Source organism: Crocuta crocuta, unplaced genomic scaffold, assembly GCF_008692635.1.
Source record: "Crocuta crocuta isolate KB4526 unplaced genomic scaffold, BGI_CrCroc_1.0 scaffold172, whole genome shotgun sequence".
NCBI lineage: Eukaryota > Metazoa > Chordata > Mammalia > Carnivora > Hyaenidae > Crocuta > Crocuta crocuta.
In genome coordinates, this window is record NW_027528872.1 from 7,532,838 (window position 1) to 7,550,775 (window position 17,938).

The 17,938-nt window shown below is 49.7% G+C and overlaps 1 protein-coding gene across 1 annotated transcript; it reads right to left on the minus strand.

The window, feature by feature from the left end:
• Nucleotides 1-5,356: 5,356 nt before the first annotated feature.
• LOC144225397 (secreted protein of Ly-6 domain 1-like) lies at nt 5,357-11,056 on the minus strand. The gene is made up of 3 exons (XM_077756591.1): nt 10,925-11,056; nt 6,660-6,773; nt 5,357-5,900 (listed from the first exon to the last, which is right to left on the minus strand). The coding sequence occupies exons 1-3, from the start codon at nt 10,983-10,985 to the stop codon at nt 5,776-5,778; spliced, it is 300 nt and encodes a 99-aa protein (XP_077612717.1). The 5' UTR covers nt 10,986-11,056; the 3' UTR covers nt 5,357-5,775.
• Nucleotides 11,057-17,938: the final 6,882 nt, after the last annotated feature.

The following is a 17,938-nucleotide window of genomic DNA, read 5'->3' on the forward strand; positions in this document are numbered from 1 at the left end:
AGAATGTGTATACATACATATTATAAATAATATTCATTACTTACTATAATAAATACATGAAGAATACTTACATCTGAACAATTAAAAACACAAAAAATCCAACTTAAAATTGGGCAAAATTTTTTTTATTTTTAAAGTAGTTTATTGTCAAGTTGGTTTCCATATAACACCCAGTGCTCATCCCCACAAGTCCCTCCTCCATGTCCATCACCCCCCTTCCCCTCCCCCCCAACCCATCTGCCCTCAGTTTGTTCTCAGCATTTAATAGTCACTCATGGTTTGCCTCCCTTCCTCTCCCCAACTATTTTTCCCCTTCTCCTCCCCCATGGTCCTCCGTTAATTTCCTCCTAATCCTCCTATACGCGCAAACATATGATATCTGTCCTTCTCTGCCTGACTTATTTTCCATTCGTCAGTATATGGACAAGGCTCTTTCCATGATTTGGCTATTGTTGAGAGTGCTGCTATGAACATTGGGGTACATGTGCCCCTANTCCCTTCCTCTCCCCAACTATTTTTCCCCTTCTCCTCCCCCATGGTCCTCCGTTAATTTCCTCCTAATCCTCCTATACGCGCAAACATATGATATCTGTCCTTCTCTGCCTGACTTATTTTCCATTCGTCAGTATATGGACAAGGCTCTTTCCATGATTTGGCTATTGTTGAGAGTGCTGCTATGAACATTGGGGTACATGTGCCCCTAGGGATCAGCAGTCCTGTATCCTTTGAGTAAATTCCTAACAGTGCTACTGCTGGGTCATAGGGGAGTTCTAGTGTTAATTTTTTGAGGAACCTCCACACTGTTTTCCAGAGGGGCTGCACCAGTTTACATTCTCACCCACAGTGTAGGAGGGTGCCCGTTTCTCCACATCCTCGCCAGCATCTAGAGTCGATCTCAGTTGATTTTGATAAGTGACTATTTGTGCCACTTGGTTTTTTTTCCTCTCCCCTTGTTTCAGTGCTTCTGTTCTTAAGTTGAAAAAAAATGTTTTAATGTTTATTTATTTCTGATAGAGAGAGACACAGAGAGAGTGTGAGTGGTAGGGGGCAGAGAAAGAGAGGAGTGCACCTGCGGCTTGCTCCCCGCTTTCCGTTTCCCTTGGGGGGGGCCCAGATCTCACTGCGTTGGGGGCTTTCAAAGGATTGTAGGTCACTCGCCCTTCACCTTCTTCCCCAGCAAGCACATGGAGCTCCCAGCCCCTTCTCAGGCCTGGGTCTCAATCTCCTGCTGAAAGACGCATGAGGGAAACAGGGTGGGGGCGCCATTAGGGACTGAGGTTCTGGAGGGAAACTGCTAGACTAAATCCTGTGGCGGACAAGTGTGCTGTGTGACCTGGGGCAAAGTCATCAACTTCTCTGCCTCCAGGGAAACACGGGCATGACAAACCTACCACGTGTGTCCTTAGGAGGCTCATAGGAAACAGTGGCTGCGACCTGAGGAGCCCTGCACGAGTCACAGCCACCGGGTCTGATGTAATGGGCAGTGTCTTTACCAAAGTAAAGGGCCATCGACTCCAAGCCTCGAGCTTAGCAAGACTAAATAGGCAAATATATAAATAAATTGCAACGAGAGAAAAATCTTTCAGATGATTTCTGCTTTTCCAAAACACAACAAAAACAAAAACTGAGAGAGCTGAGGCCACACAGAAGATGGCTGTTTGGCCACCGCTCTGCTGCCTGTGGCTGCGGGACTCACACCTGTCATCTGAGGCCTGTCCTGGGGCCGCACTTAGGGATCCTCGGCGGTGTCGGATCTGTGTGTCCCTGGAGGGTCTGCATCTCAGGCTCCTCTACATGAGCTGTGATGATGGCGTCTGTGCCGCGTCCTGATGGCGGCANAAATTCACAGGGAAGAGAATTCATTAGCACGGTTGGGTCAAATGTCTACCATTTTTACAGTCAACTCAGATCAGAGGAGAGAGTCTTGTGAGGGTCACATGGTTTGGCCTTTGAGGTGGTGTGTCTACACCCACCACCCAGCCCATGGCAAGTTGTATGTCTGTGACAAAGCCCAGCTATTGTCATCCTGAGACCATTACCAGGTGACAACCACAGTGAGAACCCGTCTTTTCTGAGGAGGGAAACTTCATGAGTCAATGAAACTCCCTGTGGATGAAAACCCTACCTCCATACAAGTGGTCCTGAGCCATCAGAAGGCATGGCTTACAACAGACACATGAAATGATGCTCAGCATCCCTCCTCATCAGGGTAATACAAATCAAAACCACATTGAGATACTACCTCACACTGGTCAGAGTGACTAGAATGAACAAATCAGGAGACTCTAGATGCTGGCGAGGATGTGGAGAAATGGGCACCCTCCTACACTGTTGCTGGGAATGTAAACTGGTGCAGCCCCTCTGGAAAACAGTGTAGAGGTTCCTCAAAAAATTAACAAAAGAACTCCCCTATGACCTAGCACTAGCACTGCTAAGAACTTACCCGAGGGATACAGGAGTGCTGATGCATAGGGGCACATGGACCCCAATGTTCATAGCAGCACTCTCCACAATAGCCAAATCATGGAAAGAGCCCAAGTGTCCATCAACGGACGAATGGATCAAGAAGATGTGGTTTATCTATACCATGGAATACTACATGGCAATGAGAAACAATGAAATCTGGCCATGTGTAGCAACATGGATGGACCTTGAGGGTGTTATGCTGAGCGAAATAAGTCAGGCAGAGAAGGACAGATACCATATGTTTGCACGTATAGGTGGATTAGGAGGAACTTAACGGAGGACCATGGGAGAGAAGAAGGGGAAAAATAGTTAGGGAGGGGGAGGGAGGCAAACCATGAGTGACTCTTAAATGCTGAGAACAAACTGAGGGCTAATGGGGGGGAGTGGAAGGGGGGAGATGGGCATGGAGGAGGGCACTTGTGGGAATGAGCACTGGGTGTTATATGGAAACCAACTTGACAGTAAACTATTTAAGAACAAAAATAAACAAATAAGAGAAAGAGTGGCAAAGGAAAAAAAAAGAAGGCGTGGCTTAGCGTCAGAGGGTGTTTAATGCCCACACAGGATGGACGGTCCCTGAATCAACAAACATGTCAGGCGTCCTCTGCTAAGCCTGAGCAGAACTGGGGTGTACGGCTGATGACTCCCGCCCCAACCCCAGCATCAGAACTGATGAATACTGTGCATGTGTACAGAGGAGCCCTGGGACAAGGAGGTCTGGGGGTCATGCCAAGGTCCTAATGATGAGAGAAGCCAGACAGACAGCGGTGAGATTTCTGACTCTGTCCATCCCTCACGGATGGCTTTGAGTTGAAAGGCTTCAGAGGCCACTGCTCCGAAACACATCATTTGACATAGGATTATTTTGAGCTGAAAGCAGTTTCTGAGAAGCAGAGACAAGAAAAACTCCCTGCCCTGTTAGGGAGGGCAGGTGGAAGGCTTGTCACAAGAGGCCACGTTAGACGGCAGCCCTGAGGAATCAACATAACAATCTTTACTAGGCAGCCCTTCCATTCCTTTCCCATATACTTACCTTCCCATATTTTGCCATCTACGAAGGTATAAACCCCTTTTCTTTTATTTTGTCACTTCTGAACAAAGTGGGTCTTCTTTGTTAAGAGGCTGTAGAAGCGCCGGTTGTGATCACTCACTCAAGTCACTCCTCACTGGTTACGCCCACGCACACAGGTGAACGGTGCTGATGTCGACACCCTCTGTTTGGTTTTCCTCTTTTTTTTTCCTAAATGCACGTGGCACAAAGACATGCTAGTTTTTTTTTTAAAATAGTTTATTTATTTATTTTGAGGGAAAGAGCGAGCGGGGGGAGGGACACAGAGAGAGAGAATCCCAAGCAGGCTCTGCGCTGTCAGAGCAGAGCACAATGCGGGGCTTGATCTCATGAACCATGAGATCCGTGACCTGAGCTGAGATCAAGAGTCAGATGCTCAACAGCCTGAGCCACCCGGGTCCCCATGGTTTTCCTCTTCTTAGTCCGCCTTTTCCCAGTCTAGCCACTAGGGGTGTTCCTCTGCAAAGGTGTCCCTTGCTACAAAAAAGAGCCACAGGCGGAAGTGGAGAAGCTGTCGCCGCAAAGTGATGAGCGGCCAGGGCAGGGCTCACAGGTGAGGACACTTATTACCAGTGCCGCTTGGTCTCCCTCAGGACAGCAGGTGAGGGGGAATCCGGGGACCAGCGCCTCTCCTGCGGGCTGGCTCCTTGGGGAGAATGAGGGCATGACATCACTGACAGGCATAGTGGGGTTCCCGGGGGGCGGGCACAGCAAGAGAGCTCTGGGACCCCTGGGGCAGCACTCAGGAAATGATGAGGAAACTAAATGAAAAAGAGCACTGGGTGTCATGGACAAGCTCATGAGACGCGCTGGGCTCCAGTCTCCATGTGCTCCATGTGGGGGAGACTGAAAGGGTGAGAGCGGAATATCTGGTCAGGTCACAAATGTTTTACTTTTAATCAGTATGTGGTGCTTTGCAGTCCTCATTTGCTGGGTCATTCTTTCCTTTGTAACAGGGGTCAAATGTGGGTGCAAATTGAGGAGTCTGATATGGGGGCAAAGTGGGGAGCAGGGTTGGGGTGGGGGGAAGGAAGCAGACTCCATCCACCATGTTCATCAGATCATCGGAATCTTCTCTCGGGCACACGAGATTGCAAGATGACATTTCTTTTTTTTTCTTTTTTACTTTTGTTAATGTTTATTTATTTTTGAGAGGGAGAGAGACAGAGTGTGAACAGGGGAATGGCAGAGAGAGGGAGACACAGAATCCGAAGCAGGCTCCAGGCTCTAAGCTGTCAGCACAGAGCCCAACGTGGGGCTTGAACTCACGAACTGTGAGATCATGGCCTGAGCCGAAGCCAGACCCTTACCCGACGGAGCCACCCAGGCGCCCTGTGTAAGATGGCATTTCTTGCAATTTGTTTAGCATCAAGCGGTAGTGGAATGTGGGCAGACATTGTGTATAACACTTTGATCTCCGGCCCTGTGAATCTCCATGCTCATGTCCCTTTCTGGAGAGACCTTGGAGATTATGTTAAAGATGGTATCATAAAAAGTTGAAAGGAGCTGGGACCCCTAAATAACCACCACCACCTCGTTGAACTGTGCCATGGGTTAGCAATCATGTTTCATTATTTCAGAGATTTTTGTTTACAGCAGCTCGCCTACCCCAACTAATGCATCACCTATAGCCACCTCATTTCCCATCCTTTTCAGCATCTCAGGACTCTCCCTTTTCCATCAGCTCCCCCCAGAATCACAAACCCCAGACCTTGCCTTTGTAAAGTGAAAATCAGTTGATTTGTGGTTAGGTCCTCCAAAGGAGGATGGGCATGCCTGGCCCCACCGATCCCCACCAATCTTGACCCGAGTCTGATTTTTTTTTTTATGTTTTATTTATTTCTGAGAGAGAGAAAGAGAGAGAGACAGCATGAGCAGGGGAGGGTCAGAGAGAGAGGGGGACACAGAATCTGAAACAGGCTCCAGGCTCTGAGCTGGCAGTCAGCACAGAGTCTGACGCGGGGCTCGAACCCACAAACTGTGAGATCATGACCTGAGCCAAAGTCAGATGCTTAACCGAATGAGCCACCCAGGCGCCCCAACCCCAGTCTCATCTTAAAGAGTATCCCAGTGGCATCTCACAAGGAGGAAGAGAAAAGGCGGGTGGGCCTGGCGCAGACCTCGTTTGTGACTTCTCCTCGTAGGGAACCTGTTTTCAGTGCACAGCAGCCTTAGAGCTCGTGAGAGTTGAAAGGTAGGTTGAGGCAGCTTTACCACCAGGTCAGGGCCGGGCCCCGTCTTTAGAACTTGTTGCAGAAAGGTGAGTCATCACAACATTTCTCCTCCAAAGTCACAGTTGGATTAAAGAGCATCAAAGGGAAACACACACTGCTACAGCCTTGGTATCCGTATGAAAGGGTGTCATCTACAGAGGGGCAGAGAAGAGGGCAAGTGAGACCCTGAAGCTGAGACTCCAGACCCCTGGTTATGGGGGCCAGCATGCCCTGGTGAGCGGTGCTCGATAAATACTGCTGAATGAACCAGTGGATCTTTGCATCAACAGATAAATCAAGCAATGAAGAGAAAATGGAAACTTTCATCAAAGATGCCTGCTCTCTGCCTCCTGGGATTAGATATTTGAGATAGAGCTGCTTAGTGTGCTTCATAGGATAGTTCTGGGGGCTTTGTGTCCTAGGGTTCAATCATTCCCCACACAGGAGAGAGCAGGAAGGGGTGAATAGAAAGTGCCCTAATACACTCCCCACTCCTCTCCCCTCACGTCTGCTTCCAGTTGCGTAAAATTCTACTGCACTCAGGTCAGGGTCAGTGGGATTGTAGCAGCCCTTCCTGTCACCCCAGGAGCTAACAGAGATCCCGTCTTCTTCTCTTACAGATACAGGGCCAATTAGGCCAATCTGGTACACAGGCAGCTGAGTACCAGAACCAGGTGATGCAGCTTCACAAGCTTAGTGACAAAAGAAAATCAACCCCTGCCTATACTGCTGCTACTCACAGGGTTCCTAAGGTCCCAGTTCCCTGAGTCCTAGAGTCACTTGCCTTGTCCTGGGGACCTCAGCTCCATTGGTCCCATGGGGGATTCATAACACTCCTAACCCTGAACCGCCGCTCCTAGCACCTGACTTCAGGCAAGGGTCACCCAGGGGACTTCTCCGCACCCGCCTACCTTCATAGACCTTCCTCAGGAAGCACCACTGGTTGTCATGAGCCTCGCAGACACTGTCCCCAGTCTCACACACGCCACTGGCATTGACTCGAGGACACTGGAAACATGGTAGAGCTGGAAAGTCAAAACCAGTAGAATGAGCTTTGGTCACCCCTGCCTGTTGGCAGATCAGCAGGGAGCACCCCCTCTGAGCCACTTGCAGCCTGGATGGTGGCCGGGTCCCGGGCCTGAGGAGGTGGCTGACAGCAGGGGATTTCTGGGTGCTTGGCGCACACCTGGGAGGAGGCACACGTGAGTACAGACAGGATCCCTCTCGACTCCAGGGATGCACGAGGGTCTGGGAGGATCAGGGGGAGGGAAGGAGGCAAGTCAGCGATGGCTGAGGAGAGGAGAGGAGAGGGAGGAGGAGGGGGAGCTGCGGGTATCACCTGCGGATGTCTGGCCCGCAGCCCAGCTCTTCACTCGTCTCCAGCCTGAACATGGGCAGCAGCTCGCCCCGCCTTCACTCTGCACACCTGAGCACCTGCTGTGTGCAAGGCGCTCTGGCAGATGCTGGGAACAGAGTGACAGGAGAGAGAAAGGAAACATGCACGCCACCTATGCGCTTGAGTCACACATAAATGCGGGGAATGACTGACAGAGGACAAGGGAGCACTTCGGGTCCTGGTGACGGAGGAGGAACGGGGGCTGAGTGAACGTGACCTAGCGGGGCGGGAGGAAGTGGGGCTGTTCCCTCAGCCGGGGGCTCGGAGGAGTGTAGGGAGGGGTCACTTAGCTCAAACGTGAGAACTGGAAGGGCTTGACAAGCTGGCTCTTTAACCAGCTGGGAGACGCTAAGACAGTGGTTCTGGGAAGACACGCGCCCAGGGCAAAGGCCAGGAGAGAAACTGGTTTGGTCCGTTCTAGGAAGAAGGGCCCAGAGGGAGAGGATGGGGAAAGGTGGGGGATTGGGGAAGGGAGACTGATGGGTGCCAGGAACCAGATGCGACGGGCTCTTCCCGGGGCTGCAGCGGCCACTTAGGGCCCCGCCGTCGTGGCTGCTGAGCGTGCACAGGGCGGCTGGTCCCGCAGGGGCCCCAGCATGTTGGCCGACCGTCCCAGGACTCTGGCCGGGGCTTCCTTTCCCTCTTGTGATTTCAGTCCTGTTTGCGGTTTCTTCCCCAGCGTCTCTGGGCCTGGTGCCGAGACCCCTTCACGGCCACGACTTCAAGCCGACGCCGGATCCTGTCTACTCGAGGTGACTCTCCTAGGTTATCAACTTGGGACACGGCTGCCTCGGCCCTGCGTGAGTCCTGCTAGATTCTCAACCGACTCACCTTGAGCCACAGGGAGGGACCTGTCTACACCCTCTTCAGTAGGAAGCAGTTATAGAAGATGAGACCTTCCGTCCTCAGCAACCTTAGTGACACAAAGGTCACGGTTGTTCAGGGGACAAAATGATGGGAGAAGAGAACAGAAACAGACAGGGCTTTGCTGTGGCTCAGGTCTGGCAGAATTCCTGAGGCTCCAAAGCTCCCTCAACGACTTCCTTTAGTGTTTTTACTACAATGACTTTGCTCCTGTTACTCTTAGTTCCCTCCAATAACCGTTGACAACCCCGCCCCCACCCCTAGATACATGTTAGGAATCGCCTTGCAAACACATGGCCCCACGGCTACCCATTGGAAGGGGCTGCTGACTAATGTTTTCCAAGACAACACGAAAAGCAGCCTTAGCTTCATGACAGCTAGCCCTCCAAGGTCCTGGACACCTTGGCTTTACCACGTACAAATTCTTTGGGGACTAAGCCACCCTTCACTCCTTAACTAAAAAGTACATAATCCCACAATCCCAGTGCGGCTCTCTCTGCCCATGGGGCCTGTCGCTGTGCTATAACAAAAACACTTTTTCGCGTGTACACACACAAAACCCAAAAAAGCAAATAGATGAGGTCTTAGTGGATTTCCAACAGGGAGTACAGAAAAATTCTTTTAATGCTGATGCATAAGTGCAACACTGATTATGTGCAACTGCTAATATTTCCGATATTTTAGGGTTACTAAAATACATGATTAAAATGACTCTACATGTTTCGTATTTGTCTACTCAGATTCAAAATTACATATGTAGCTGGCCTTATATTTTTATTGGACAGGACAGGTTCAAGCCCCCATAAGAACTGGGATTTTACTCTACAGAGGAGGCTATCAGAGGGTTAAAAGTGGGGAGGGACTTGAACGGTTCCCGGTTCCTGTGTTTTGGACAGGCTCTGACAGCCTGGCCACACTGCACTTTAAGCAGCAAAGCATGAAAGAGGCCCCGGGCGGGTGAGATGGGCGAGAAGGGAAGTGGGAAGGAAGCCAGCAGTCAGCGGAGGGGCTGCCCTTGGCCTTGGCCTGGCCCTGCCTCGTGGCCTCCGCTGTCCCTTGCGCGTGCTGAGGGCCGCCGTGGCACAGGCCTGCCTCTCACTGGGGCCTGGGGCGCACACTCGCCCTGCACACGGGCCACACGGGTCCTGCAGAAACACAGCCCCAGAGCATCTCCTTCCCACGAGCGGGCAGTCAGTCAGTGGATAAACACTCCAGCTCTCTCCCCCTTGCCCTGGGACAGCTGGTGGCCTGCTTTCCATTGTCCTCCACGTGCCCACCTCGCATCCAGATGCATCTTCTATCAGCTTGTTCCCCTCCGTGTCTCACTTACCCCCTCCCCTGCTGGCCTTTCCTGGCATCACTTTCGGGACCAATGATTTGTACTCATTTCTGTCCCTTAGAGTCAGCTTCTGGGGTAACACAAGTCAGGATGATGAATTTTCTTTTACATCGAATGCGTGTTTTTGGAATTTAACCAACATTTTTTTTTTTTTTAAAGTGAGAGGGTGAGAGCATGAGTGGGAGAGGGAAGGGGGAGAGAGAGAATTGTGAGCAGGCTCCAGGCACAGCACAGAGCCCGATGCAGGGCTGGATCTCCTGACCCTGAGAATGTGTCCTGAGCCTAAATCAAGAGTTGGATTCTTAACTAAATATGCCATCCAGGCACCTCAACTTGGCATATATTTTATTCTGAGTCTTCCGGTGCACATGCCAAAAAGAAACGTATACTATTAATAGGCTCATACCACTTGCAGACGGTGAACATTGTAAACAAATGCTGCCAGTGATCATTCCATTTTTCAGTCAATCCATGGGGTCAAATAAAAGCTGCGGACATGTATTCCATAGAAGGTAAAACATCTAACTTCTTTGTGAATGCCATTGGAAATTCAGTGTTAATGTTCACGTTGAACATTAAATCATTTATTTTGCGGTGATAGTATGACTACAAAACGAATGAACTGTATTTTCATTGTGTTTGAACCATTGTCATAGTGTGTGTATGTGTACGTCTATGTATATGTATGTCAAGTATAAATGATTTTTAATATATAAGTATGTGTGCACACATGGGTAGAATAACAGAATTAATAAAGTTTGCATTGAATGTGATATGAAACCCACATTGTTTTCAGCAAGTTCAGCCCCTGCTGCCTGTCAGCAAGCAGTTGAGGAAAATGATTAAGCCTCTGAATAACTTGTGATCAATCTAAACAACCCACAGTAGTATTGAACCTTAAACTTTGTTCCCACATATAACATGTCTGGCGCCATTTTTTGATGTTGACAGCAGACAGCTCTCCAGTTTCATGCCTTCTGCCCCACACCTGGGCCCTGGGGCTTCTGCATTGGCACGGGTGGGAGGTTCCAACCATACAGACCTCGCTGCTTCCGGGAGCCCTCCCCTGCCCTCTCCCAAGTGCCATGTAGATCCCTAGCCAGTCTCCCTTCCCTGCTCCTTGGCCACTGAAATGCCAGCGGGACTCAGGCCCTGCTCTTCCCAGAAAGCCTCAGTAGGCAAGTGGAAACCCTTGTCATTCCTTCTGGGTACAATGTGTCCTGACATCTGAACTACATTTGGGGTGAGGGACCATCCATTCCACAAGATAACCCAACAATCGAAATCTTAAAGTTTTCAACGAAGGGTGTACCAGCACATCTCAGCCTGAAAAGTGTTTAACTCAATGAAGTTATGAAGAACAAAGGTAAAAAGCAGAAAGACAGAGACATGGATCCCTACAAAAGCCAGCTGTCTCATTTCAATAACTCACACGTAACCTTACCTGTTGGGTCTAGTCATGACCATGCAGGCCAGGAGAGAGTCAGAGAGAGTGTTCACACCTGGAGCTTGAAATCTGCTACTCACCCAATCCTCGTCATCCTCACTGCCCTCCCATGTGCTCCCTAGGGGCTCACCTTGGAGGAAGCCCAGCTGTGAGGACAGGACCAGCAGCAGCAACAGCAGGCACTGACCCATCTCTCCGTTTGCTCCCAGCCCCGATGACCGGCAGAATGAGGCAGGACTGCAGGCATCCAGAGCCTCCGAGGACGCGGGCTTTATACACGCAGGCTGGGGGAGCAGCCAATGAGAGCCTGGCAAAGCTGCCCTTCCCAGGGACACAGAGTGGACACAGTGCCTGAGAAGCCCGGGCCCTGCCTGCCCCCCAGCGATGCTGGCCCTGCTCCCTCCATGGGCCCAGGTCAGGGAGCCAAGGTGGATAAGAAGACATCGCTCATTTCTATCTCAAATCCCAATCTCAATGGAATAATACAGCCCGATTACATAACTTAAGAATTTGAGGAATTCAAGTGACTTAGGGAGTATGTCCCCTTCTAAAGAAGTTTGCATATTTAAGGGAAGTGTTAAAGTACGGTATGAATCAAGATACTTACCCTTTTAAAGATACTTTCCTATTCATTCAATAAACACAGAGAAATAAACACTTGCTTAGACTTTTGTAAAGTGCAGGCCAGAACACAACAGAACACAATAGATTCGGATGGTGGCATTGACTCAGTTCTTGGAAATGAAACACATCTGCATTGTTTTGTCCTGTTTGGGAAAGTGGAGCAGAGGAAAGTATTTCTCCCCAAGTCTTTAAGTATTATGCTATAGTAACCCATAGTTGGTTTTTCTTTTTTTGTTTTTTTTTCTTTAAATCTCACCTTCTTTTTCTGTTTGTTTTATATGTTTATTTTTGAGAGAGAGAGAGAGAGAGAGTTCATGATCAAGGAGGAACAGAGAAAGAGGGGAATTGAGGATCCAAAGCAGGCTCTGAGCTGATAGCAGAGACCCCAAAATGGGGCTCCAACTCATGAATCATGAGATCATGACTGTAATTGAAGTCAGAAACTCAACCAGCTGAGCCACCCAAGCACCCCCACTATTTTTTTTTATGCTATATCCATTTATTTAGGTCTTCTTTCATCCCTTCAATTTTATAAATTTTCTGGGGTTTTTTTCTTTCAGAGTATATTTTCAAGTTGGTTTCCATATAATGCCCAGTGGTCATCCCCTCGTCCATGCCACTATTTCTTTTCTATTAACCTTTTCTTATCTCTTCGGAATGCTGGATTACAGTGAGGGTGGGTTTCCTTTCCAGATGGTGGCAAGAGGAGAACTGCACACCCACCCGACTCACCCAGTGAAACACTCATAACTGGTAAAAATACTTTTTAAACTATTGTTTCAAATCTCTGGAAATAGCCCCGAGGCCATCCAGCAAATTCAAACTGGGAGCTCTCTGTCCGCCCCAGGGCCTTCTGGAAAATCCATAGGCATTAACCAGTAGTCAGAGGAGTCTCCGTTTGCTTGAAGCCACAGAGGCAGAGAGCCTAACAGAGGGAAGGGACCTGCTAGACCACCCTCCCGGGGAACTGGGGGGAGGCACACGGCTGTCCCTCTGGGGGAGAAGGCAGACGTTTCCACGGCAGGAAAATCAACCTCACTAAAATCATCCAGGCAAGTCACTGAGGAGAGTCAAGAAGACAAAGACCAAAAGCCCTGGGGTGGGGAGTGGGGGGGTGAAAGAGCAGGAATCCGTACCCAGAGTTGCTGCAGTAATTTACCTCAAGTATCGAGTTGCATCCAGAAACGTTGAGGCATCAAAGCAACAGGAACGTGTGACCCACACTCAGACAGGAAATGGTCATAGAATCTGTCTATGATGGCGGGGCGGCGGGGGGGAGGGGGAGGGAGTGTGGGTCAAAGGGTTCAAACGCTCAGTTCCAAGAGGACTTAGTTCTGAGGATCCGGTGTAGGCGTAGGCGTGGTGACCATGGGAACGCTGTGCTGTGTACTTGACATCAGCTGAGGGTAAATCTAACATGTCCTCACCACACACACACAAATGGTAACTGTGTGGAGTGATTGGTTAGCCTGATGTTCAATCCTCTCACAGTGTATGACGTGTATATGAAATCATTACATTGTACCCCTTAAATATACATCATTTTTATGGTCAGTTATCCCTCAATAAAGCTGGAGGAAGAGGAGCTTCTTCTGACATAGTGTGATGTCACATTTAACCAAGATGGTGGAGCAGCCATTGTGCCCATGTTCAAGAACTAAAGGATGGGGAACCTGGGAGGTTCAGTCAGTTGAACATCCAACTTCAGCTCAGGTCATGATCTCGTGGTTCCTGGATTCGAGCCACGCATCAGGCTCTGTGCTGACATCTCAGAGCCTGGAGCCTGCTTCCAATTCTGGGTGTCCGTCTCTCTTTCTGTCCCTCCCCACTCTTTCTCCGTCTCTCTCTCTCAAAAATGAACGTTAAAAATTAAAAAAATAAAAAAAAGAACTAAAGGAAACCAACACCTCATCGAATAGCAAACCAACAAGGAAATAGAAATTATGAAAAAGAACCATGGAAATTCTGGAGTTTACAAGTCAGCTTATATGAAAAACATCTCAATAGGAGTTGCAGGTACATTTGACTGGTTGAGGAAACGAGCAGAAATTTTCAAAAGGTCGATAGAGGAGCACCTGAGTGACTGAGTCCGTTAAGCGTCAGACTTTGGCTCAGGTCATGATCTCACAAATCAGGGGTTCAAGCCCTGCATTGGGCTCTGTACTGACAGCTCGGAGCCTGGGGCCTGCTTCAGATTCTGTGACTCCTTCTCTCTCTGCCCCTCTCCTGCTTGTGCTCTGTCTCTCTCTCTCTGTCGCTCTCTCTCAAAATAAATAAACATTAACAAAATATTCCCTGAAAAGGTCAATGGAGACCATGAATCTGAAAAAACGAAAGAAAAGAAGGAAACAAAATGAACAGAGCCTCGGAGGCTGTGGGGCACCACCAAACCCGCACACAGATGCCTAACGGGGGTCAGGAGAGGAGAGAGAGGGTGGAGTGGCGGTGGGGCGTGGTGGGGAAGAGATCCACTGTAACAGTGGCTGAAAATGCTGCATGCTGGGTGGAAAACATTGATCTCTGCATCAGTGATGGTTGGTTTTACGTGTCAACGTGGGTAGGCTACAGTTTGTGGTGACTGGGGCCAACATTAGCCCAGGTGCTGCTGTGAAGATATTTTGTAGATGTGGGCAATCGGTTGACATTAAGGAAAAGACATCCCCCTCACTAATGCAAGTGCATTTCACCCGGTCAGTGGCAGGTCTGAAGAGGAAAAGCAGTTTCTTAAGAAGTTCTGCTGAATTCTGCTTCAGAGTCTGGGTTAGAGGTGGCCTGGCCTGTCTGTGCATTTGACTTGTCAACTCCCATGATTATGTGTGTCCATTTCTGAAAACAAATCTTTATATATATGTATGTGTATAAAGATTCAGATAATGTGTGTATACATATTTGTGTACACACATATATGCCTCCTAGTACAAACACACACGTGTGTGTGTGTCTATGGCTATCTGTAGTGTATATGGTATGTACTGTATACAAGCCAGTATATAGTATCCACATGGTGGCTCTCAGATGTGTCCATGTCCTAATCCCTGGAACCTGCAGATGTTATTTTATTGCTAAGAGAGGATTTGCAGTTGTCATTAAGGATCTGGAGATGGGGACATTACACTGGATTTCCTGGGTGGGCCTTGAGGACTCACAAGAGTGCTTCCAGAGGAAGGCAGATTATCAGTCAGTAGTGTTAAGTGTGGAGATGGAAGGAAAAGTTGGGGGTGATGTGATGGGGTCACAAACTAAGGAGTGCCACAGCCTCCAGAAGCTGAAAGAAGCAAGGAAAGGATTTTCCTCAGAACTTCCGGAAGGATCCAGCCCTGCCCACACCTCCATTTTAGCCCCATGAGATTCTCTCAACTCCAGAATACTAAGAAATAAATATGGGTTGCTTTAAACCACTAAGTCGTCGTGATGATTTGCAGCAGCAGCAGCAGGAAACTAACAGAGATCTTCCTTGACCCCCATGACCTTACTTCTGGACAAACTCATCCTAGTTGGAAGAATCCTAAGTCAAAACGGCATTGAATACACACGTAACCAACTACTCCTCGCCCACCTTAGACGGCTCAGAGTGCTGACAGCAGCCCACAGTTGGCCAGAAGCATCTATACAAGCCTATTGTATACGAGAGTGTCGAATATGTCATGAACCTGCTTGAAGAGTGTAATGATGGTGTAGACAGCATGTGTGTAGGGACAGAATGGGGTCTGCGTCCCTGTTGTTGGCCCTCCTGACAGTGGGGCTGACTGGGACCGGGGCTTGCTGCCTTCACTGCTCAAGAGAGAGGGTCACGATGCATATCCCCACCCAGGGAAAGAGCCAAAAGCAAAATTCAGGTACGGTTTGTACCGAATGTGTATGGCTTCACTGGGATGGTCTGTCCAGTACTTTTTGGCTTTAGGCTGGACGAGGGACCATACTTTAACCCTGGACGTCAGGGTAAGTTTACACACACACACACACACACACACACACACACACACACACACACACCATTCCTGCCCTTCTTCCTCTGCAGCCAACGCCCGCCTAGCGCCTGAGAGCAGTGTGGTTATTACAGGAAGCTATTCTTATTTTCCATGTGCCCGAAGGGCTCCAGAAGTTTCAGTAACGATAATTATTTTCAACGGAACGTTTGAACCATCCACTGCGACAAGAGCTGGATGAGTGCTTCCCTTTGCTCCCCTTCTCCCAGTTCCCTATGTGCTGTTACTCCTAAGTACTATCATTCCCTAGGTACTGTTACTCCCACTTTGTGCATTTGAAGACTGAGGGTCGGCGANTTCACTGCTCAAGAGAGAGGGTCACGATGCATATCCCCACCCAGGGAAAGAGCCAAAAGCAAAATTCAGGTACGGTTTGTACCGAATGTGTATGGCTTCACTGGGATGGTCTGTCCAGTACTTTTTGGCTTTAGGCTGGACGAGGGACCATACTTTAACCCTGGACGTCAGGGTAAGTTTACACACACACACACACACACACACACACACACACACACCCCATTCCTGCCGTACTTCCTCTGCAGCCAACGCCCGCCTAGCGCCTGAGAGCAGTGTGGTTATTACAGGAAGCTATTCTTATTTTCCATGTGCCCGAAGGGCTCCAGAAGTTTCAGTAACGATAATTATTTTCAACGGAACGTTTGAACCATCCACTGCGACAAGAGCTGGATGAGTGCTTCCCTTTGCTCCCCTTCTCCCAGTTCCCTATGTGCTGTTACTCCTAAGTACTATCATTCCCTAGGTACTGTTACTCCCACTTTGTGCATTTGAAGACTGAGGGTCGGCGATGTGGCCAGGTTCGCACAGCTGGCACCTATCCCCCATACCTGGGCTGCAGCCTTCAGCAACACGGCACCCGTGGGCCCTGCTCGGCGCATCCCACACAATTCTGACCTCCTCCGGGAAGGACCGGTCCCTGGAGGGTGTGGCCACCTCAGCAGAAATGGCTTCTCTCTAATCCCCGGGTGCCACTGTGCTCCATGGCACCTTATAGAAGTGGCTCTGGTGAACATCTCCTTCTTCTGCAGGACCCTAGTCTGGCCCCATGACCATATTGACTTAAAAAACATTATTGGTCAGGTGGTTCTTCCTACACTCAGGGTCATGTGATTTCTGAAAGGCTCTGATGGGAAGACAGAGTGGACCCAGCTGCTTGGCTCAGCCCGAAGGGACGCATTGCCTGGAGCTTCTCCCTGACTCTGTCTAAGGAACCTGAGTCCAGGGGACCCCCCACCCAGGAGAAGAAGGTGGTGTGTACCTCCTTCACCCCACTGATGAAGGAGGGATCCCCACTCTGCAGGTAGGAAGATGGACAAGGCACATTGTGTGACAGGGGACGGATGAGATGAGAACACTTTATCAGTCACACATTCTCGTGGCAGGAGGACACCACTGCCACACAGATCATGCCACACAGGACCCACGGCATAACGTGACCACAGAGGACTGTGGAGGGCGGGCTCTGTAGAAGGAAGAGGCTAGGTGACCTGTAGTTCGCAGAGAGCATGTGACCGGGTCACAGACATAATACCATGGCTGTCAGGGACCTGAAATCTGCCACTGGGGGAANTGTTTTTGTTTCTGTTGTGTTTTGGAGAAGCAGAAATCATCTGAAAGATTTTTCTCTTGTTGCAATTTACTTATATATTTGCCTATTTAGTCTTGCTAAGCTCGAGGCTTGGAGTCGATGGCCCTTTACTTTGGTAAAGACACTGCCCATTACATCAGACCCGGTGGCTGTGACTCGTGCGGGGCTCCTCAGGTGGCAGCCACTGTTTCCTATGAGCCTCCTAAGGACACACGTGGTAGGTTTGTCATGCCCGTGTTTCCCTGGAGGCAGAGAAGTTGATGACTTTGCCCCAGGTCACACAGCACACTTGGCAGCCACGGGATTCGATCTGGCAGTTTCCCTCCAGAACCTCAGTCCCTAATGGCACCCCCACCCTGCTTCCCTCATGAGTCTTTCTGCAGGAGATTGAGACCCAGGCCCGAGAAGGGGCTGGGAGCTCCATGTGCTTGCTGGGGAAGAAGGTGAAGGGCGAGTGACCTACAATCCTTTGAGAGCCCCCAACGCAGTGAGATCTGCCCCTCCCCATGGGAAATTGAAAGCAGGGAACAAGCTGCAGGTGCACTCGGCTCCCAGTTTTGAGCTGGCAAGGATTATTTTCAGTGGGGACCAGTCACAGGATCATTTATGGTGTGGCTAGTGCAGGGGTCCCGAAAGCACTGGTTTCTGAATTTCTGCAAATGTTTCTAGAAGGGAAAGGAAGTGGGCAGCTGGTTCAGGCTCTGTGACGTCATCCTGGTAGGGCAGCTGCAGGTGTTTGTGATCCACCTGGAGCCAAGGCAGTGCCGGGAACCCCGTGCTGGCACTTTCCAGGATTTAATGGAGGTGAGAAGCAATGTCTCTGACAAGTGGTGTGACTCAGAACAGGTCATTGGTGTTCTGAATGCACACGTTCTCACTGGCAAAGCAGACTCAAAACCCTTTCCCATGCCATGGTCTGCTGGGCGCA

Bases quoted from the DNA above. Each gene is read 5' to 3' on its own strand.
- LOC144225397 (XM_077756591.1), bottom strand. From the start codon at position 10,985: ATGGGTCAGTGCCTGCTGTTGCTGCTGCTGGTCCTGTCCTCACAGCTG. The intron at 6,774-10,924 runs GTGAGCCCCTAG...TTGACTTTCCAG, and splicing joins ACAGCTGGGCTTCCTCCAAG to CTCTACCATGTTTCCAGTGT. The intron at 5,901-6,659 runs GTAGGCGGGTGC...GCCCCTCTGTAG, and splicing joins CCTGAGGAAGGTCTATGAAG to ATGACACCCTTTCATACGGA.